The sequence below is a fragment of the Brachypodium distachyon genome, chromosome 2 (genome assembly GCF_000005505.3).
Source record: "Brachypodium distachyon strain Bd21 chromosome 2, Brachypodium_distachyon_v3.0, whole genome shotgun sequence".
Taxonomy (NCBI): Eukaryota; Viridiplantae; Streptophyta; class Magnoliopsida; order Poales; family Poaceae; genus Brachypodium; species Brachypodium distachyon.
Window position 1 is genome coordinate 12,121,255 of NC_016132.3, and position 23,594 is coordinate 12,144,848.

General features: G+C 52.7%; 1 protein-coding gene across 1 annotated transcript; it reads left to right on the forward strand.

The window, feature by feature from the left end:
• Window positions 1-20,522: 20,522 nt before the first annotated feature.
• Window positions 20,523-22,181, forward strand: LOC100837978 (probable purine permease 4). Its single transcript, XM_003565739.4, has one exon. The coding sequence runs from the start codon at window positions 20,812-20,814 to the stop codon at window positions 21,952-21,954; it is 1,143 nt and encodes a 380-aa protein (XP_003565787.1). The 5' UTR covers window positions 20,523-20,811; the 3' UTR covers window positions 21,955-22,181.
• Window positions 22,182-23,594: the final 1,413 nt, after the last annotated feature.

Consider the following 23,594-nt stretch of genomic DNA (forward strand, 5'->3'; position numbering starts at 1 on the left):
GTTCCGAGCTCTGTCTGAGTTATATCCGGCTAAGCAAGTGAAGCCCAAGCAGGTGAAGATGAAGCGCACAGTCAAGGCTCATTGCATGCTAAGTACGGAAGAGCCAGAAAACTTTAAAGAAGCTAGTGGAGAAGAAAGTTGGCATCCAGCTATGGAGGAAGAGATAGCCTCGATTCGGGACAATGATACTTGGTCCCTAACTGATCTACCTCCAGGTCATAAACCCATTGGGTTGAAGTGGGTGTTCAAAGTGAAGAAAGATTCAAATGGAGTTGTTGTAAAACACAAAGCCCGGCTTGTAGCAAAAGGATACGTGCAACAACAAGGCCTTGACTCTGAAGAGGTGTTTGCTCCTGTTGCAAGGATGGAGTTCATGAGGTTGTTAATAGCACTAGCTGCTCAAGAATCATGAAAGCTACATCACATGGATGTTAAATCTTTGCGTTCTTAAACGGTGTTTTAGAAGAAGAAGTTTATGTTCAGCAGCCTCTGGGATTTATCAAGAAGGGAGAAGAGCACAAAGTATTGAAGTTGAACAAGGCGTTGTACGGGCTACGACAAGCGCCAAGGGCATGGAACATCAAACTGGACAACACTTTAACTTCACTCGGGTTTGAGAAGTGCCCTCTAGAACATGCTATGTACAAACGTGGAAAAGGGGCAGATCGGCTTCTAATTGGTGTTTATGTTGATGATCTCTTAATCACTGGTGCAGATGAGAAGGAGATCACAAAGTTTAAGCAGCAGATGAAAGAAAGATGAGTGATCTTGGCTTACTTAGCTACTACCTCGGGATCGAGGTACATCAAAGCACTGATGGGATCACACTCTGTCAGAAAGCATATGCTAGAAAGATACTGAGTAGCTGCGGTATGGAGGATTGTAATCCAACATATGCACCAATGGAGCCACGACAGAAGTTAAGGAAGACGAGTGATTCTGAAGCTGTAGATGCCACGGAATATAGATCGGTTGTGGGAAGCCTAAGGTACTTGGTGAACACCCGACCTGATTTGGCATATTCAGTCGGAATCATGAGTAGGTTCATGGAGGCACCTACTGAAGAACACCTGGCAGCAGTAAAGCTTATTCCGCAATATGTAAAAGGTACAATGAACTTCGGCTGTACTTATGTTAAGAAGAAGAAAGATGAGAAGGCAAAATTGCTGGGATACAGTGATAGTGACATGGCAGGAGATGTGGATGACCGTAAGAGAACCTCGGGCGTTGCATATTTCTTGGGCTCAAATATGATCAGCTGGCTATCACAAAAGCAGAAAGTTGTTGCCTGATCATCATGTGAGGCTGAGTACATTGCTGCTGCAACAGCAGCGAGCCAAGGTGTGTGGTTGGGTCGGTTGCTTGCCGATCTGCAAGTAGAGGAACCGGAGAAGTTCGTACTAAGAGTCGACAACAAGTGTACTATTTCCCTGTGTAAAAATCCAGTGCACAATGACAGGAGCAAACACATTGATACGAGGTATCATTATATCAGGGAGTGTGTAGAAGAAGGCAAGGTAGATGTTGACTATATAAGTACCGATGATCAATTGGCAGATATTCTAACCAAGTCACTTGGAAGGTTCAAGTTTTAGGAGATGAGGCAAAGGATAGGAGTCAAAGAGGTCAAGTAAGTGCACATTGTGCTTAGGGGGTGAATGTGAGTTCTAAGCCCAATTTGCAATTAGTTTCATCTTCGGTTTCTGTAATAAGGAGATTCATTGTAGTATAAGATGAACTCCAGTAAGAGTAGATTTTCGTAGGATTTTGTGTCCAGTAAGAGTCGGATTGATATCCAGTAAGAGTCTTAGCATTGAGTCTAAAACGAAGTTGTATTCGGGTAGCGTCGTGTTGGGCAGGGATTCCTGTCGAGTTGGACGCGGAGTCGGTCTCGTTTGTAACCCATATATAAAGGAATACAAAGGCACGGCAAAGGCAGCTTATTGACAGGAAAATCTCGAGTTCAAATCTCTTCTAATCGATAGCTCTAAAACTCTGTTTGCTGTTCTGTTTTCTGCCGCGGCAAGAAGAAAGCTACCGCGGCAGGACGTGAATCAGGGCCAAATCCAACAGCAAGAACTGATAGTTCTAGATGCATACGCTCTCCCCAGTGTCAGTGTGAGCCAATCAGCATACATGCAAATGGATCAAGATAACACTGTAGAAAAGTGGGATTGAGAGAAACACCTCTTGGTGTGGTGGTGGAGTTGTGGGTGCATAACTCCACCCACCAGGGTTCAAATCCTGGTGCTCACAATATTACTATAGGGGTTATCCTCTACAGTATTTCCGTACAATGGAAAAGACAAATAACTTTTTTGACCGAATCTATCTTATCTCTAACTTATGCACAATTGTATCTCTAACTAACACGACATGATGCAGAGAGGAAATTGTTGGGGAACACGGTAGGCTACGCGAGCACAAAATAAAATTTTCTACCGATTCCGTCTGGATCAATGCTGTATATAATGGATCACGTGATTACCACTAGACGCGTAGACCCGTAGCGGAAGTAGAGTCGGTGATGCGTGTCGATGCCGAGTAGTCGATCGGCCTGTTCCTCCTCACCGATCCCACAAACAGTTCGTCCAAGCGCCGCAGGCGCAACACCTCCGAGGTATCCACACGTACAGAGAGGAGCTCCATGCGGCGGACTGCTAGATCCGATCGCAAGGTTTGGGCGTGGAGATGTGATGGCCGAGTCTGACTCGTGCCACAAACTGGGGTAACCCTAACTGGGGATGCCTCCTCCACTTATATAGACCTCCCTGGTGGGCTTCAACAATTGAGGCCCGTTAGGAGTCTAAACCCGATACGAGTTGGATCTGATCCAATTCGGTCCCATCCCCTTAAGTGTGCGACCCTACAGGTTCGCGGTCAGACGGACACGACTACGAGTCCGAACACAGGTTCCGAGCCAAGTCGATAGTCAGTAGCGGCGCCTAGCAGCACGTGCTGACTTCCGAATAACCACAAAATATATTGACAAACCATACAATGTGTCCACATGCAACATTCCTTTTGCCTCACGATATGTGTGTCGTGCTCAAGGCGATTACTTGTCATCCTTGTGTATAGCTCGACTCTCTTCTCGAACTCGTGATTCCGATTTCTGAACGGGTTAACGCTTAACCCAAGTCGCATGGCCATGCTTTCCGAATTTGATCACTCGAGAGGGCCCGGAGATATCTCTCCGAAAGGGAGGGGCAAATGCCATCTTGATTAACCATGACTTGCAGCATGCTTCTCAGCAAACCCAAAAACTACCTTTATAACTACCCAGTTACGGAGTAGCGTTTGGTAACCCATAAGTAAGCCGATTCACATCCCAAGCTCATGCAATGACCTCAGGTCTAGGACTGGCATAAACATCGTACTTGAGACTAACAAATGACAATCATCTCGTTGTGTCTCAGCGCGGGTTTGTTCGACTCGGCAGTCTCATTGTCGAGTCCAATGCTATCAGTTGGCAACACCTTGCCTTATGACTTGTGAAACATAGTCATCATACTGAATCACATTGCTAGTCTAGGTTGGGTGTCCGCATAACCTCAATGACTAGAGACCATTAGAACAACAACATAGAATATATATTTTCACAAACAAATCACATATTTATTGATACATATCAGTGATGATGTTCAAGGACAATAATATTAACTCATGAATACATAGGAAATAACATCATCACATGATCGCCTCTAGGGCATATCTCCAACAGAAATCACCAGATCAAAAAGTGGTTCTATTACAGGGCGCGGTGGAAAAAATAATGACTTTACCGAAAACCAAAATAAAACCGAAAAATGAAAAACTTATTTTTTTTTCATTCCACACACACCAGATAGGCACCCGACCCTGTTGTCTTCCTCCTCACATCGATGATGCTTTGTAGATGCCTACTGAATGGCTCGTCACGAATCCCCGGCCTCACCGTCCCGCGGCCTTGCCAGGGCCAATGACGCATGACTACAAGAGCACACGAGCACGTCCCTGCTGCCTGCTCTCGGCCTTGGCCTCGCAGCCCGGTGTTGCCCGTCCGCTGGTGTCCACCCACCGACGTTGTTGCCTCTCCTGTCTCCCTCTTCTAGATTCCCATACTGCCGTGGATAAACTTGAGTTTGCTTATTTCGTTTTGAAACTTCGAAACTTGTGAGTTAAGAATTGAGTAGTTTTGAGTTGTCCGGTAATTTATATTGTTGTTGTTCTCAGACAACAATTAGAGTAAGGGGTGCCAATGCTTGATGGCACAAGTGCGGGTATAAAAGTAGGCCGTGTACGCGGGCCTTATAGCGAAGGTTGCCGTACACTTGGACAAGTTGACACGTCGATATTTTTTGGATAGGTTCGGTCGACCCTGCGGGTGCGACTTAATCCTATGTTAGGAAAGGCTTCAAGGGGGTTGTTAGACAAGGGCTTAAGCCGAACGGATTTTCCCAAGACACCTTTTAGCAAGAGGTTCGTCGGGGCCGCCTCGTACTTGGACCGAACACGTCTTTCCAAGTATCGAGGTTAGGATACCCTCGGAACTCTAACCCAACCCCTTCTCCTTCGAGCCCGAGCCAACCAAGGCCAGCTCGGGGCCTCGAAACTAGAGTCCCCTAGAAGGCTTCCTCAAGGCCGATCGACTTTCAGTCGAGAGCGGCGAGTGAGAGTGAACCTTCGAGGGAGCACTCTAGCCCTCTCCCCTTGAGTTTATTCAAGTGAGAGTGAATGGTACATGCCCCCATGGGGGGGTATTTATAGCCTAGGGGTCCATGACAAAAGACCATGGCTACCCTTGAGAGAGAGAGAAAAGTGGGGGCAAAATGGTAAAAGTAGCTCCTGTGGTCCATAACTTTTGTGTGTACCATGTGAGAAAAGAGGGGCTTGGCCCATGGTCCACCATGGACTAGGGCCCCCCTCCTCACACCTTTCTTGCCTCCTACTCTAGCTCATTTGACCCTTTGGCCATGGCATGAGAGGCTTGACTTGTTGACTTGTCTTCCTTTGCCACGTAGGATTGACCGCACCACGTGGGCATCTTGACTCATGCTTGAGAAATGTTGACTTAGCCGTCGCCATGTAGGATTTACGGCCCGGCCCATATAAGGGTTTTATTTTGCTACTACAGTAGCCCCCTTGAGCTGGAGGCATTGAGAATGCCTTCGGGTCAACCTTTGATGCGAGAATCCCGAGATCTTCCCTTCGCAAGAGGAAATGATACTTTGGTGGCTTTCCTGCAAAAAACAGGATCCTTGGAGGAGTTCCGGGGAAATTCCATGCCCACGACGAATTTCTATGCGAGAAATCGAGTTTCGGGGGGTATTTTAGCAAAACCAGGACCCTAGGGGTCTCTCTGCGAGAAATCCGGTGTCCCGGAGGACTTTTTTGCAAAAATCAGGGGCCCTACGAGCCTCCCCAAAATTTCCGGGGTCTTACTGGTAATTTCTACACAATTTTGGGTTTTTCCGCAAGATACCTGCACCCAGCCGACCGCATGGGCCTGCTGGGCCAGCCTCGCGGTTGCGGGAGTGGACCGGGCCGGCACCTGGGCTGTCTCCGGTTGCACAGCCCCCTCCTTTTTTTTATTTCGGCCGTTAGTTGGCCCGCTCCTGGGCTGTGGCCCGGCCGGCCCGCTACCGATTCGTAGCTTAAGTGGATGCATCGGACGGCTGGGACAGAAAGGCTGCCCTAGATCCAACGGCTAGTGGCCGTCTTCCTGCTTGGTACGGGGTTGGCGACGGGTGGGGGTCGCCCGGCCCCCCGTTTCCTCCTTTGCGTAGGGCGTCGTCACCATGGATGACGGGGGAAGCTCCTCCCCGGCCGGGGCCGCAGGGGAGGGCTCTGCCCATCCTCCTTTCTTGTTTTTGGGAAAGATAGCTTGCCTCCCCCCCATATTTGTTGGCCTTGGACAGTGAAGAGGACGGCGGGGTGTCGCCGCGTGGTTGGTCCGACCCGGACGTCAAGGGGCTCCGGTGGCCTATAAAATGGAGCTCCCTGCATCCCTTGAAGCTTCACACCGTACTTGTTTGGTTTGCCCGGTGTCAAAGACGCGTTCGGCGGCACCCGGCACTCCTTCGAGGGCTTGGTGTAGTAGGGACCTCCGCAGGGGCGCTAGCTACCTTCCATCCTCGACGGAGCTCGCGTTGGTCGCTGTAGCTCGGCCGCAGAAGCTCTTCATTGCCGAGTCCTCGTGGGGACGTGGGGGCGCATCCGAGGCCGCTTGGAGCGAGGTGTCGGCGGTGTCTCCAAGTTCTCCTGGGGGATCCTCGTCACCGGCCACGTCCTCCTTGTTCTTGTGAAGGTGAGGTGGTGTTAGTCTTGGACGTCCTTGAATCCGGCGGTCCTTTCATGCGTTCGGTCGAGCACCTTTGGTGCGGCATGGCCGTGAGCTTGGACGCGGCGCGGAGGTGGACGTGGGTGAGGCGCGGGTGCGAGGCGGCGCAAGTGCAGCGCGGCACAGGCGGCACGGGCGTGCGTGGGCGCGGCGCGGGGGACGTGTCGCAAACGCGGGCGGAGGCGCGGCGCGAGCGAGGGCGCGTCGCAGCGGACGCGGTGCGAACATGGGCGGAAGCGCGCGGCATTGGTGCGGGCGTGGGCGCGGCACGCGCGAGGCAAGGTGAGCGTGGGCGCGGCGCAGCACACGCGGCACGAGCGTGGGCGCAGGCACGATGCCCGCGAGGCAGGGCGAGCGCGGGCGCGGCGGACGCGGCGCGAACGCGGGCGGAGGTGCGGCTGGCGCGCGGGAGGGCAAGCGCGCGCGGCACGGGCGTGGGTGCAGGCATGATGCGCGTGAGGCAGGGCGAGAGCGGGCACGGCGCGGCACATGAGGCACCGGCGCGGGTGTAGGTGCGGTGTGCGCGAGGCAATAGGCCGAGCACCTTGCGTGCACGGGAGGGGAGGTGGCTCCCATCTTCTCCTCCCTTGTTCAGGCTGGCTAGCCGGGCGGGCCATGGCCCATGAGATGGCCGCGATGGCCTGGGCCTCCCTTTTCTTTTTTGCATGGGCCCTGTCGGCCCGACGAGCTTGGCTCCCCCTTTTCTTGTCTTTTTCGGAATTTTTCCGTATTTTGCCAATCCTTGGCGGGCCTTTTTCAGGTGAGATGGCGGGACCCGATGTCGAGCGTCCGGTGGGTGAGCCAGCGAGGGGGTCTTCGGTGGGGCAGCTTGTGGCGAACCGACCGTCACGGAAGAAGACGATTTCCTTCCGTCCTCGTGGTGGCCCTCCCTTGGTTCCTACAGCGCCGGTGGACGGCGGAGGGTTGGCGCATGACCACCTTCTCCCTTCATCGATGAGCCCCGAGGATCTTGCTTAGCTGGAGTAGGCGGGATACTTCCCCAAGGGGGATGGTATCCTGCCCGATGGCGAGGAGGTGAGGCTCGACCAGCAGCGGCATCCGGGCTGCATCGTGACATTCTCAGCATGATTCCACACTGGCTTGTGCGTGCCTGTTCACCCCTTTTTGTTGGAGTTCCTGGATACGTACGGCATCGAGCTGGCCCAGCTTCACCCGTCGGCGATCATGAGGTTGAACGTTTTCAGGTGGCTGTGTGAGATGGCGCTTCACGAGGAGCCTTCGATGAAGGTTCTGCTGTTTTGTTTCACCGTGGAGGTGAGGGAGTTGCTCACCCCGGACGGCTTCGCTCTGAGCGCCTTTGGTTCGGTGAACCAGAGGCTTCGTTCCGGCTTCGGGGACGACTTCCTGCTCATGCCGGGGAAGAGTGCGGAGAAGTTGTTCGTCAAGTGGGAGTCCCGGTGGTTTCTTCTCCGGACTTCGATGACCCATCTTCGGCACACGGGTGATCTGCCCCGGCGCTCTAGGGCCGGAGGTCTCAGAGAGGTGTCTCACCCCGGCGATCCTCGGTTAGCCGACCATTGAAAGGTGGCCAAGATCAAGGAGGTGTCCGCCGAGAGGAGCTTTCGTGACCTCATGGAGGAGATGGTGATGGCGGGGCGCTTCATGATGAGGAGCCATCCGAGTTCCGTGATTGGATCCCTCGATCTTTCCGTCCTCCAAAGCTCGTCACCGCACATGAGTGGCGCCCCTCTCCCCTTCGTGCTTTGATTGTTTTCCCTTGTGAAGGTACTTGATGGTTTTGGCTTGTCTTTTTCAGCGATGTTTTCCGAGGAGAGGGCGGCGTTGTGGGCCACGCAGATGATAGGTCCGTACGGCGGGCCAGAGCACCGTGAGTACGAGGCCAAGATCAGCGAGGGGGGATGCCACAACATCATCACGAGGTGCTTCGGGAAGATGGTGCCTGTGCAACAGGACCCGAAGCTTGGTCGCCTTCTTCGAGTGGGCGATCGCTACTCCCGCTTGGCCACACCGTCCATGTTGGCGGTGGGGTCCAAGCTGCGAGACTCCTGCGGGAAGGCGAAGGCGGGAATGACGGTGCTGGGTTTGGCGGTGCCTGTTGCGCCGGTCCCCAAGATACCTCGTCCGTCGAGTGGATGAAAGAGGAAGGCTCCTCCGACTCCTTCTCCTTCTCTTGACTACGCCCCGGCGGATCCGGCGGATCCTGTCGTGGGCGAGTTGAGGTCCCCCCTGAGGGTGACCTTGGATCTGCACATGAAGTGGGAGATTGGACTTGAGCAAGTTCTTCCTCCATCAAGTCACGAGGTTGAGGCTTTCACTCGTGAGACCGGGCTTCGGCTTCGGAGCGACTCAGTGGTGGAGTTGTCGACCGGAGCCAGCGGTGCGGGCGTCTAGTTGTTCTCCATTGGTCGCGAGCGCCCTGAGGATGATGCTCCTACCTCGGGTGAGTGCCCCTATCTTTTGGTCACGTCATTCTTTTTCCGAATGATTTTGACATGATCTCCTTGGTTTGTTTTTAGGTGCGAGGGCCACGGAGCCCGGGGTTCCCGAGGGCGAGTGTCACACCCGTGGCACCCGGGGTACCACCGTTGCACGACGCGTGGGTCGCATCGCTGAGTTCCCGAGAGGGTCTCACCCCGGGCAGCAACGTACAGGCTGCCCGGCAAGCTACCAGCCCGGAAGGGCTAGCGGGGTTTCGGGGAATATTCCTGCCTGGGCGCCTCCCGGGAAGTCACTTGCCGGGAGGAGGGGTTCCCGGGCGCAGGGTCCCACTGTGAGGACGGGGCCGAGCGAGCAGAGCAGTGACGCCACGTGGGCGCATGCCAGGCGCCCAGTGTGCAGTTTCGCCAGGGCAAGGAGTGAGACGCACGGCGCATTTAATGAGCCGACAGGAGGAGCGTTACCTATCTAGTCAGGCGAACAGTGGTTGCCCAGTTCTATTTGTTAGGCTCTAGACCCCTAGCAGCGGGGTTGGTGCTCATGCATGCATGCCAGCGCACCGAGGAGTAGCTGCCTAAGCTCATTGCTCGCCACTTGTAAACCATGCACCGCGGCACCTGTGGTATCACCTTGGCTATAAAAGGAGGACCCCCGCCAGCGGTCAAAGGGTTCAGTCTTTGGTTGGTTTTTCAGTTAGCTCGGTCTTTGGGCAGGTTGGTTGGTTCATTCAACCAACACGCAGTTCACCACTAGTAGTAGCTAAAAATAGCGAGGAGCACTTAGCCAAAAAGAGAGCACCCGGGGACCCTTCCCCGGCAACCTGTAAATAGCCGATTTCATAGTAATACAAGCTCAGACAAGCAGGACGTAGGGTTTTACACTGCAAGGTGGCCCGAACCTGGGTAAAAAGCGTGTGCATGTGCCCTTGGTAGCGTTCATGGTGCATTCCTACGCCTCGCATTGGTCCCGCCAGCGATCGCCGGAGCGATCCCTGTAGCCCACTGCCGAACCTAAAAAGGGGGTACCCACGCATCCCCGGTGTCGGAGCCCCGTGCGACGACAGCGAGCCCTCGACTCAAGCAAGGGATGGAGCACTTCCGACGGCCGAGGATGAGCGAGAGACCCTTTCGCGACACTGGAGCTGGTGAGCATCCGTGACGTATCTCCCTTTGTCCTTTCGGTTAGCTTTGTTCTAACTCCCTCTTCTTTGCAGGTGAGGGGTTTGGCCGAGGCCGTGGGTGCCCTTCCTTCCCTCAAGACTCAGGTGGGGGCGCTTTCTGCTGCTTTGGACGTGGAGATGTCCAAGCCTACCCTTGCCTTTTGTGAGTTGGCTTCGGAGAGGGTGCGGTGCGAGGCCGTGGAGGCCGAGCTTTCCCGCGTTTCGGCGGAGCTCGCGGCCATGGAGACCAGGGCTCGGCTTGCTGAGGAGCGCTAGAAAGACGAGGTCGCGAGGACCCATCGAGTTGAGGAGGACTTGGTGGTGGCCAACCTTGATAGGGAGCATGCCTGCGTGGAGGCTGCTTCCCTCAAGGTGGAGTTGGCGGCAGCGGGTGACGGCCTGATGCTTGCTCTTCGTGCTCGTCCTCCTCCAGGTCGTCCTCCCGAGGTGGTTTCGCTTTTGCTTGCCCAGGCCACCGAGATTCGGGAGACGATGACTTGCTTGAGGATTGTTCCCCAGCCGGATCTTCCTCCGTGTCGCATGGTGGATGAGGCGAGCAGGGTGCTTACTTACCAGGTGGAGCTCATTGAGCCTACCGTGAAGAAGTGCCTCTTGAGTACGGGTGCCCGACTTGTTTCGTTGGCGGTTGCGGCAGTCCTTGACGGCGGTGCCGGGATGAGCAGTCTTGAGGGTGAGATGTCTCACTGGGCGAAGAAGTTTCTGGCGGACCAGGGTGCTCCTCTCCGCGCTCAGGCTCGACGCTTCGTGCGTTACCTTGAGCCCGCTCTTCAGGAGGGTGACGGTGAGGTGTGAGCCTTGTCGCCCTCGGAGGTGGTCATGTACCTCAGCTGCTTACTTATGCGATATTGCATATCTGCACCTGACTTAGCCTCATGGCTAGCATGCTTAGGCTCTTAGTCGTAGAGGTTGTAAGGCAGCTTTTTTGTTGTGTTTCATGCTTCACTGTGTAGCCAACATTATCGGAAATGTTAACTTAGCTCAGCATGTATTTCTCATGTTTCACCATGTGGTCGACATTATCGAAAATGTTAACTTGGCTCAACATGTGTTTCTTGGAGTACTATATTTCCTTCTTGTGAAGTACTATATTTCCTTAGTTTATACAGCTCGCGATCGTTCGCTATGATTGCACTTTTGTGCCATCAATTGCTGTCGCCGTTCGGATACGACTTGGCTTCAGCGCCTTAGGCCATGGTTACGAGCCATGGGTCCTAGTACCCTTGTGAGGGTCTCTATCGATATGCCGGTAGTGATCCGGACATTTCGACCTGCCGTTCGGGAAATTTCATGCGGAACTTTCCCTCTTTGGACTTCAGGAAGTTATGCTTTCCCGCGATTATTATGGAGCCTTAACTCGGTTACTATCATGCAGGCCCGTGCGCGACGTCTCGCATATGGGTAGCACGGTTCTCCGAGGTAAGTATGCTCATGCATAACTCGCTTATTTACGATTCTCATTAAATGCGTTTTAAGAAGCTTCCGGCCCTCGGGGGACTTGGTTCTACTTGGCGGATGGCCTCGAAGCACGCTAGGATCCACCAAGAAACAAGTCGCTAGTAGCAACCTATGTCTGTGGACATTTTTAGAAGATGCTTGGGCCAACGGAGGCCTTTCCGTGTTTCTCGGTGAGCGGCATAGGGGCAGCGGCTCTTTTTACGACGATGAGTGGTGTGAGTGTCTCGTGTCACTCTTAATTTTTCCTCAAGGACTTGTTTTATTGATCCTTGCTTCCTTGTCTTAAGGTATGGCCCGATGGGCAGTTACAAGCCTTATGTAGACGCGGGCTCGTTGGCGCTTACGATCCCTCAACGTTTCATAGGGAAAATGTCGGTTGGGCGCTGATAGTCTTCTTTCGGGAGCGGGAAGGATTGCCCTTGAAGGTCCTTCTTAGGTGTAGAAACGCCGGAGCTTGTCGCCGTTCCAGGCATGGACATGTTTTTGCCCTTTCATATTCTCGAGGTGGTATGCACCATTTCCCAATACTGCGGCGATGCGGTATGGTCCTTCTCATTTAGGATTGAGTTTGCGCTGGAGCTTTGGGTCGACATTCTTTTTCAGCATGAGATCTCCTTGGGAGAAGCCTCGTTCCCGCACTCTTGTGTTCTAGAAGCGTGCGGCACTTTGCTCGTAGACGGCATGCCTCATGAGAGCTTTGTCACGAGCTTCTTCCACAAGATCGACGGCCGTCTTGTGATGCTCTTCATTTTTGATGAAGGCAATTGGGGTGGCTTCTTGGAGCCTTTCGACCCGAGGTGAGCGGAACTCGACCTCGGCGGGAAGAACTGCTTCGGCTCCATACACCAAAGAGAATGGTGTTCGGCCCGTGGAACGGCTTACGGAGGTGCGTATGCCCCAAACCACGCTAGCGAGTTCTTCTCCCCATGCTCCCCTTGCTTTTTAAACTGTGTGCTCTACCCTTTGGTGGAGTCCTTGGAGGATTAGTCCATTCGCCCTTTCGCATGCGCCGTTGCTCTTGGGGTAAGCTACAGATGCGAAGTGCAGCTTGATCTCAAGTCATTCGCAGAATTTGATGAATTCCGCACAGTCGAACTGTTTGCCATTGTCCATGGTTAGCTCTCGCGGGACGCCATATCGGCATATGATGTTTTCCCAGAAAAAAAATTGAACAACCTGGGTGACGTGATCTTGCTGAGCGGCGTTGCTTCTATCCATTTGGAAAAGTAATAAATCGTCACCACGAGGTATTTGCAGCCCCCGTTGCATGCGGGGAAGGGCTCGAGAAGGTCCATTCCCCAGCGTGCAAGTGGCCATGTTATTGGGATATTCTTCAGGGAAGTCACGGGCGCATGGATTGACTTAGCCATTTTCTAGCAAGCTTCGCATTTCCGCAATATGATGATTGCGTCTTGTACCATGGCTGGCCAATAGAATCCCTGACGTAAGGCTTTTGCCACGGTGGCTAAGATGGTGGTTGCATATTCCCAAATGGATTTCGAGGAGGAGCTCGGCTCCCCGGTCAGGAGTTATGCACTTAAGCAATGCGGCCGCTCCCTTCTTGTATAGAATGCCGTCGAGGAGGACGTACATCTTGGCTTTTGCGAGCAGAGTTTTTGGCGCTTGGGCCTTCTGCTTCTTCGTCCACCTCACCTTTCAAGGCGCGGATAATCGGTGTCATCCAAGAGGGTGGAGCGTCGATGACCATGCTGGTCTTTGAAGCTTCGTCAAGGGCGTCGGCTTCTTCCTTTATGGATGGGCGCGAATTACTTTGAAAAATGCACCGGGTGGCAGTGGCTCTTTGGAACCAGCCGTTCGGGATAACCTGTCGGCTAGATGATTTTCTCCTCGTGGAATGCGTCGCGCCTCCATGCCCAGAAAATACCGTTCCATCATGCGAACTTCTTCGATATATTTCTTCATCCTTTCATCAAGTCTCACCAGTAGGGAGTCTCCTTGGATGAGAAGGCGTCGGACTCCCATGGCCTTGGCCAGTCGAATCCCGAGAAGTAGCGCCTCATATTCTGCCATATTGTTGGTGGCATTGAAGTCAAGATGGGCAGCGTACTCCAAGATTTTTCCTTCGGGGCTTGGAGCCATCGAAGCTCATTATCCAATGTGGTTCGGGGGGCTCGATTTTGGATGCGATTTTATGGCCGTTCTCGCCGAGAGTTCTAGCGAGAAAGGGGCTCATTTGGCGATTCTTCCGGTGGCTTCCTTATTGCCGAAGACTTCCTGGAGTGGGAAGATAGTTGGCACCATCATTGTGTGGCCCATGAAGTAATGACGGAGTTTTCGAGAGGCCATGAGGAGGGCGTATGCGATCTTCTCGATCTGGATGTATCGACCCTTTGCTCCTCCCAAGGTTTCGCTCACGTAATATACTGGGCGTTGTGACCCGTCTTCCTCCTTCACGAGTGCGGCGCTTACGGCGACCGGGGTCGCGGCCAGGTACAGCAGCAAAGGCTCTCCTTGCTTCGGGCTCGTGAGAAGCGGAGGGGTCGACAAATAGGTCTTGAGTTCTTCGAAGGCCCTTTGAGCTTCATCGGTCCACTCAAAGTTGTCGAGGCTTCTCAAGGCTTTGAAAAAAGGAAGACCCTTCTCGGCGGAACGGGTGACAAATCGTCCTAAGGCCGCCATTCTTCCCGCTAGGCGTTGCACATCTTTGACGGAGCGAGCAGGCTCCATCTCCATGATGGCCGGATTTTCTCCGGGTTGGCTTCGATCCCTCGTTGAGAGACAAGGAAGCCCAGGAGTTTTCCTCCTCGAACTCCGAATGTGCTCTTCTCCGGATTGAGCTTTACGCCGTACTTGCGGAGATTGTCGAAGGTTTCCTGCAGGTCCTGTGGATGGGTCTTCGCAACTTGACTTTTGATGACGGCGTCGTCAACGTAGACTTCGGCGTTTCTCCCCAATTAGGCGTTGGAAAGTTGCGCCGGCGTTCCTCAATCCAAAAGGCATTCTGCGATAGCAGAAGGTGCCGACTGGAGTGATGAAGCTGGTCTTTTCCTCGTCTTCCTTGGCCATGTGGACTTGGTGATACCCTGAATAGGTGTCCAAGAAGCTCAACCTTTCGCATCCTGCCGTGGAGTCGGCTAGTTGGTCGATCCGAGGGAGCGGATAGTCGTCCTTGGGGCATGCCTTGTTCAAGTCGATGAAGTCGACACACATTCGTCACTTGCCGTTGGCTTTCTTTACCAAGACTGGATTGGCCAACCACTCGGGGTGCCAAACTTCTCAGATGAGCCCGGTGTTGGAGAGTTTAGTGATTTCTTGTTTGATGACTTCGCTTCGCTTGGTGGAGAGCTTCCGAAACTTTTACTTCACGGGAGTTTTGTCGGGTCTCACGGCGAGACAATGTTCCATGACGTCGCGCGGGACTCTTCCCATGTCGGAAGGTGACCAAGCGAAGAGGTCAGAATTCTTCCGAAGCAGGTCGACGAGTTCTTCCTCGAGTTTACTCGGGAGTTCGGCTCCAATCTTCACCATGCGCGTGGCGTCATCTTGGGAGACGCGTACTTCCTTGAGCTCTGCTTCGAGGAGAGGCTTGGGGATGTAGCGCTCGTGGGGATTTGTTTCGGATGCTCCCGCGTTTGAAAGCAAGTTAATACTCTTGGATGATTCTCCCGTTTTGGCGCACTTGGTCTCATGGCGGTAGAGTGTCTTCCTATCGGAAGGTTGCTCGCCGGGGACCGTTATCACGCCCTTCGGGCTTGGGATCTTTGTGCACAAGAAGTTGTGGTGGATGGTGGCGCAAAGACGGTTTAGCGTCGTCCTCCCGAGGATGGCATTAAAGGAGGCCTCCATATCCACCACGTCGAAGCGTACGAGCTTAGTTCGATGATTTGTGGCGTCTCCGAAGGTTGTGAGGAGCTCAATTTGTCCGAGCGGCTGAATGGACTTCCCCGGCACGAAACCGGTGAGGGGATAAAGGGATGGCTGAAGCGAGCCGTTCTTCTATCCCTCCTGTGGCTCCATTAGCTTCTTTAATGTGCACAGATATAGGATGTTGGCGGAGCTCCCACCATCCACAAGAATCTTCTTGAGCTCACAATTGGCGACGATCGCCATCACAAAGAGGGCATCGTAACGTGGGAAGCGTATCCCCTTGGCGTCTTCTTCGGTGAAGGCAATTGGCACGCTCGCCCACTTGGGTGGTGGTGTCGGGGTGAAGGTTTCCACGACATTGACTTCGCGAGCATACTCCTTGCGTTGTCGCTTTGATCCCCGTCCCGTGGCGGAGCCCCCGAGTATCACTCCGACATGATGTGCGGGTTCCTGGAAAGGGAGATTATCCTCCTTGGATGCTGGGTCAGTGCCAAGGACGTTGGCAGGGCGTGCAGCCTCGGCTGTCTTCTCATCCTTGCGCCGGGCTTACATTCGTGCCTGGAACTCTTCGCAAGCTGCGATGAGAGTGTTGCATTCTTCGGTGCTGTGGCTTGCCGAGTTGTGGATGAGGCATCTCCCAGTTCCCCCCTCGGCGGGGCGAGGTGGCTTCTTTGGTTGCCAAGTCTTTTGGGATGGTGCTTGTCCTTCGACGGCAAAAATCTTCCGGGCTTGGTCGCCGGGGGCCTTTTTCCCCCACCTCCTCTTCTTCTTGGAAGACGAAGTAGGCGCAGGGGGTTTGTCGGACGAGGGAGCTCCTTCAGGAGCGGCGCGCGACACGTCCTTTTTGGCGATGTCCCCGTCTTCGCCCCGGGTGTATTCTTGCAAGATTCGATAGAGCTCCTCGGTCGTCTTTGGAGGGTTACAACTTAGGGCCCGATTCACTTCTCCTTGGAGAAGACCTTGCATGCAAGCGTCGATCACGGTGGTCGACGGCGGGTTGGCGATTTGGCTTCGTATCTTCTCAAAGCGATGGAAGAAGCTTCGGAGGGATTCCCCCGGCTTTTGTTTCACAGCGTATAGCTCGTGAGCCTGCACGGGCTCTTTGAAGTTTCCTTGAAAGTTGACGATGTAGACCTCTTGGAGGCGTTCCCACGAGTGCACAGAGTTCTTCCGCAGGTTATAAAACCAAGTTTGCGCCATTCCGGTGAGCGCGAGCGGAAAGAGGTTGCACATCTCGACGGGACCTCCCCCGGTGGCCCGTATGGCGGTGGAGTAGACATCCCAGAATTGAAGAGGATTTGACTCCCCGTCGTACGGCCGTATTGTGGGTGGCTTGAACCTTGGTGGAAAATGCGCGTCTTGGATCTCCTGCGTGAGCGGGTTGCAAGTCGGCCAATTCTTTCGTTTCCTTCGGTGGCGAGGTCCTCCCTCGTCGCTTTCGTCGCTAGAGGGGTCGCTTGGAGAATGATCTCGGCGTTTTCTTGGAGGGTCGGAGCGTCGACGGGAATTCCTTTCGCCGCCGGCACGGGCTCCGGATTCCGCCACTTGCTCGTTTCCATGCACGTTGGGGTCTCGTTCCCCGCGAGGAGCAGCTTGAGGTGGTACCCGGTGGCCGCCTTGTTCGACCCAACGGGAGGAGCAAGGGGCGCTTGCGGGGCACTTGCAAAGCGAGGTTGATGTTGAGTGTGTGCGACTTGGAGAGCGCCTTGCGGCAGAAAGCCCCAATAAGGATGATACCAAGGAGCTCCTTGGGCGATTGCGGCGAGCGCCAGTGGAGGTAATCCCGGGTTGGAGGGGTCGTAGGCCGGGACTCCTTGGTTTTCTGGCGCGGATTTTCCCGACGCCACATTGTTTCCTCTTGTAGGTTCTGAGGGCAGGGTCACTACAGTTGTAGGGAAGGTGGCACGAAGCCCATCGAGCGAGGCATGCCGAGTTCCGTATCCCCTGCGGGGGCGGCAATAGTAGGCAGCTCGCCGATCCTTGCCACTACGTTGGTGAGTGTCGAGGGACTGCCTACGACGGTTTCGAGCACCTTGGTTCCTTCCGGGACGGCCGGTAGCGAAGGGGCGACCGCGACTTCCGTCGTGGCGACCATGCTTGCAGCGACGTCCGGATTGGTGAGGGTTCATTCTTCCTCGGGAGCCCCCGCGGCACTTGCTTTCCTCGTTTGCAACTGTGTAGACTTCGTGGCAAGTTGGGGACCCGATGAAGTAGGCTTCGTCGGGGCCATTAGATCTTCATTTGCGGCGAGGGTTCCCCACGGTCGGCGCCACTGTTGTTGATCTCGACAACAATTAGAGTAAGGGGTGTCAATGCTTGATGGCACAAGTGCGGGTATAAAAGTAGGGCATGTATGCCGGCCTTATAGCGAAGGTCGCCGTACACTTGAACAAGTTGACACGTCGATATTTTTTGAATAGGTTCGGTCAACCCTGCGGGTGCGACTTAATCCTATGTTAGGAAAGGCTTCAAGGGGGTTGTTAGCCAAGGGCTTGAGCCGAGCGGATCTTCCCAAGACACCTTTTAGCAAGAGGTTCGTCGGGGCCGCCTCGTATTTGGACCGAACGCGTCTTTTCAAGTATCGAGGTTAGGATACCCTCGGAACTCTAACCCAACCCCTTCTCCTTCGAGCCCGAGCCAACCAAGGCCCGTTCGGGGCCTCGAAACTAGAGTCTCCTAGAAGGCTTCCTCGAGGCCGATCAACTTTCAGTCGAGAGCGGCGCACGAGAGCAAACCTTCGAGGGAGCACTCTAGCCTTCTCCCCTTGAGTTTATTCAAGTGAGAGTGCATGGTACATGCCCACATGGGGGGGTTATTTATAGCCTAGGGGTCCATGACAAAAGACCATGGCTACCGTTGAGGGGGAGAGAAAAGTGGGGGCAAAATGGTAAAAGTAGCTCCTTTAGTCCATAGCTTTTGTGTGCACCATATGAGAAAAGGGGGGCTTGGCTCATGGTCCACCACGGACTAGGAGGCCCCTCCTCACACCTTTCTTGCCCCCTACTCTAGCTCATTTGACCCTTGGACCAGGCTTGACTTGTTGACTTGTCTTCCTTTGCCACGTAGGATTGACCGCGCCACGTGGGCGTCTTGACTCATGCTTGAGAAATGTTGACTTAATCATCGCCACGTAGGATTTACGGTCCGGCCCATATAAGGGTTTTATTTTACTATAACACATATAGTGTACTGCTATAGTGTGTTTATGTGATTTGTCACCGGTGGAATGCTGAAAACATGCTGTTTTGTTGTTATGCTATTGAAATTTCGAGTGAATGTCCGACGAATGATAACATGACACTTGTTTTATTTAGGTGCAAAATAAAGGTTAGCCCTTTGTATTTAGTGGTAAAAGACTTAAAATCTCAGTCGATAGTATTGGGGCCATCTTAAAGGGAAACCTTGCCCCTGTATGGGTTTTGATGAATGCTGACAACATGGTTGAGGAACTAATGAGTTACACGGAGTGTTTCAGGTTTTAGTTCCTCAGAAGAATTGGTTTAGCCAGCATCGACGACCCCTAAAAATTGAAGTACAGGTACTGACTTGAAGTATGAAGAACTCAGTGAAGAACGGAGAAGAATGGTGAAGCGTAGCTTTCATCATAGGTCTCTCCGTAGCTCTTTCTTTACTTGAGTATAGGAACGCCGTACTATTAAGAGGGGTTTGAAGCATGGAGCTGGTTTAGGTGAAACCTTATTCTTCATGTTCAGCTTAGGCGAAAACTTTTTTGTGTGAGTGTTTTTCGTCGGAGTGAAGAATGAAGCATTTCAGACTTCACAGAAACTTCCGCGTGAAGTCTTCACTCTGATTTCAAATGTGTTTGAAAATCTTTGTCGCTTTATGTTTTGACCACGTAATCTAACCGTTGTGAGATAAAGAGATAAAATGTGAGCTGGAGTCTCAGGGATCACTTTATCCAACGGGTCACAACGACTAGATCGGCGGAGGTCCAGACTATATAAGCCGACCCACCCCGATCGGTTTCGGTGGTGATCCCGAAGGAGTTATTTTGAAGTACACTCGAGAAAAAACCCTTAGAACTGAACTGAGCGTGAAGAATGTGATCCCCTCTCTAGCCGAACACTTGAAGCTTATTACTCTTGGTGATTTGCATCACCTAAACGGCTAGGAGTCAGTGTTGAAGAGCAATCGAAACTTGTGATTCGCCATCAACCGGTTTGTGAAGGTGTGGAGATCACGTCAAGATCTGCCACGAGTAACCGGGCGAGACTTTGGTCTTAGATCAGGAGAATTGGGTGGACTTGTGTGTCCGCGAGTCTTGTGTGACTCAGCCCCCTCAACAGAGACGTAGGATTGTACCAACAATATGAACTTCGGAAAACAAATCTCTATGTATTCGTGTTCTGGTGATATCGTTCCTCACCCTTGTATTTTCTATTGAAGTACAACTGTTCTTGCTATTCTTGTCTGTACTGCTATAAACTTGTTCATCTTTCTTCATTCCGCTGCAACTCTAAAACTTGCTAAGTATAATCTCTGTTGTTGAAGTACTGTGACTGTCTTCAGTTTTCATTTTTAAAAAAAACTTAAAATTGGTCACATTCACCCCTTCTCTGTGACGTACTCGATCTTTCACCGCCAGATTAATATCTTAACGCTATCACTACTCTCTCCTCTCCGTCATTCGTTCCAAATTTTAAAGTACAAACTTAGATCTGACGGTTGAGCAATCGATTGATCACTGACTAAAAATCTGGAAACTAAGATATAGCAAAAACGAATAAAATTGTGCAAATGTGGACAAAGTATAAAAATTCCATACTCAGGTCTGGACGTCTGGTACCTGACCTTCCAAACCGGCTAGATACGGCAACCGGCGGTTCACTGAGGTTGGCCAGACCAAGATACTGAGATACACGTTTTGCCGTGGCCACGATGATTCCGCAGACGCACAATTCATGGTGAGCAATAATACTCCTATAATAGTGTCGCATGATAACTTTAGCACAAGGTTGCTGCAATGAGATCGAACGTATATTGATATGTTGATTTGGCATTACGCTAGAACATGTAATGCCGGACTAGAAATGTGGTGTGCAGACTGCCGACGTTTCTAGCATGCAGAGCAGAGCCGTAGTAGTACCCTGACACAGAGAAATTTCTTGTGACTGCAAATGTCACACATGAGACAAAGGAGATACTATTCCTGCAGTGATCCATCCCCACGGAAAAGATTAGACACATGTGAACAACACGATGGATCTGCAGTGCCGTTCACACAGACATACGACAATGTTGAGTGCATAATGATATGGGGAGCATAAACATTACATGTGTAGGCCCCTGAAGCCCAAAAGGGAAAACAATGAACACGTCAGTTGATAGCGAAAGCATATCCTTTTGGGGGCAAATAATTGCGCCCCGATTAACATACTTGTACAAGGAAAGAGCTAGTCCACTCCGTGTGCGTGTCACCAACTGGGACCGAGCTTTTAAACAAAACAAAGGCGCACCAAACTACACCGGGAATCCCCTGGAAAAATCCCCCTTGAAATACCTCCCTCCCGGATGACTCTCCGAAGACCATAAAACATGAGTGGAGAACACAACCTCTCGCTGTCTGTCCCTCTCACACTGAATCGTGATGGACGCTAGCAGCAACGGCAACAACACAGGCGTCAAGCAGCTCTCTGCTGCTGCTGCTGCCACACCCCTGCTCCAGCAGCCACCGGCTCCTGTGCTCAGGGGACGGGCCGTGCGCGGCGCGCTGCTGCTGGGCGCGAACTACGCGGCGCTGTTCGGGGGTTCGCTGTCGTCCAGCCTGCTCTCCCGGTTCTACTTCGCGCACGGCGGCGCGGACCGGTGGCTGGCGACGCTCGTCCAGTCCGCCGGCTTCCCCGCGCTCCTGCTGCTCCTTCTGTTCACGGCCAGGGCCAGGCCGTTCAGCGGGTTCACGCCGCGGCTGGTCCTCTGCTGCGTGCTGCTGGGCCTGGTGATGGGCCTCAACAACCTGCTCTACTCGTGCGGCACCTCCTACCTGCCCGTGTCCACCACGTCGCTGCTCCTCTCCATGCAGCTCGCCTTCACGCTGGCCCTCGCCGCGGCCCTCGTCCGGGCGCCGCTCTCCTTCGCCAACGTCAACGCCGTCGTGCTCCTCACCCTCTCCTCCCTCCTCCTCGCGCTCCGCCACCACGGCATTGCCGATGAACCAACAACAAGAAGCACCCGCGGCGGCCAGGACTACATGGTGGGCGTGGCGGCCACTCTGGGCGCCGCGCTGCTCTTCGCGCTCTACCTGCCGGCCGCCGAGCTCGTGTACCGGCGCGGCGGGGTGACGGGCTTCCGCATGGTGGTGGAGGCGCAGGTGATCATGGAGGCCGTCGCCACGGCTGCCGTGGCCGTTGGAGCCGCCGGCACGGGAGGCGAGTGGCCGTGGAGCGGCGGCTTCGTCGTGGAGGCGACGTGGGAGCTGTCCCCGGGGGCCTACTACGCGGTGGTCGGCGCGGCGGTGCTCAGCTGGCAGCTGTGCTTCCTGGGCACGGCGGGGACCGTGTTCCTCACCACGTCCTTGCACGGCGGCATCTGCATGACGGCGCTGCTCGCGGTCAACGTGGCCGCCGGGGTGCTGCTGTTTGGAGACGACTTCGGCCCGGAGAAGGCCGTCGCCATGGTGCTCTGCCTCTGGGCCTTCTCGTCCTACGTTTATGGGGAGTACAAGAAAGGGGGGGACAAGCAGACGACGGTGGTGGGGTACGCAGTGGACCATGGGGTTCTTGATGTGGTTTAAGTTTTGCTTGTTGTTAACTCTCTTGATTAGTCGTGTCTTTTTGTTTAACAGGATGATCCTCTTAGTCATGTTTAACGCTGCGTATTGTAAGCATTGCACATATCAGTATGTATGTGAAGGCTTGTTATTTGACTAAGCCTCTCGTCATTTGCTCCCTTGTGTAATACGAACATAATTTTGTTCCATTTTTTTCGACATGGGGAGAAAATATTTTCCATATTTTGGTAGACTTGTTCTTATTTCATTTAGGTTGTGTTTGTTTGGACTGCGGCTTCATGCTACAGATTCCAGAATCAGTTGTGGCTGCCAGCTGCAGCTGAAAGGTTGGAACTGTTTGATGCCTGTTTGTTTGTGCGGTTGGTCCGGATGCAGCTGCAACTGAAATGTGCTGAAATGACCTGAATTCCCCTGTTACTTCTATAGATTTGATATTAATGATAATTATACTGTTTTACATGTAAATTAGTTGTTTAAGAGTTGTTTTGTGCTACAGATGACTCTATCAGACAATGTATGCATGACAATAACCATAGTGTACTATTAATATATTGTCCATACATAGTTTGGTTGCAAAATATATGGTCATCATGCCAGTACATTAGTTTAACCTATTACAATGCTAATCTCTCGCGGCCATCAGAGCATCAGCAATTCTATCACGAGATGAGTCCATTGTGGCATTCCGACTTCCCACATAGCTCCAACCACTTGCGTTGACGACATGGCCGGGAGGCATGTAGTTCTCGTATGAAGTTGTGCAACGGCACACAAGTAATGATAATTCTTGCTTGCTTTCTCGCTTTGAACATGCGCCATTTTTGCTTCAAGACAGCAAAGCATCGTTCTATGACATTTCTGAGTGATGAATGTAGATAGTTGAACATTTCCTTCCTACCACTTGCAGCGCTTCACGATGATAATTAAGTAGATGGTACCTCGTGTCTCTAAACAGTCCTAGATAACCAGTATGATTGGGTATCCAGAATCAACAAGATAGAATTTACCTATACAAAGGCAAGTGTGAGTCAAAAGAACGGACTATAAAATGTGAACTGGACTTCTGCAATTTTTTTTAAAATTATTCCTCTTGGAGGATGAGGAAATTTTTCTTTATACTTGTCCAAGCTGTATCCTTGAATATCGTTGTGTCATGTACTGAGCCTGGCCATCCAGTCACGACTGAGGTGAATCTCATGTCAAAGTCACATACCGCCATAACATTCTGTGTTGCATAACCAGCTCGACCAACATGGTTAACCGTGCCTTTAGCAGGCATGATAACAGGTACGTATGTCCCATCAATAGCACCAATGCAATTATTGAAGTGAGGATAAAACCATGAGATCTGCAATATCTCATGCACATTTCTGAATTGGGGATCAAATGGTCTAATGTGTCTGCAGCTAATAAACTCAAGCACTTCAACACATGATTGAATTTCCGATTGATGGTTTCAGTGGACCTCTAAAAACGATTCTGAACTTGACTCACGGACTGTGGGCTACCAACGGTCCACAAGAACATCCCATGGGCCTCTTCAGAACACATGTTTCTTGTTTCTTGCAACCCATAGTCGCGTACCAAAGTCTCATGCAATGCATCAAAACAAGGCCCATGCATTCTGAACATCTTATAGAATC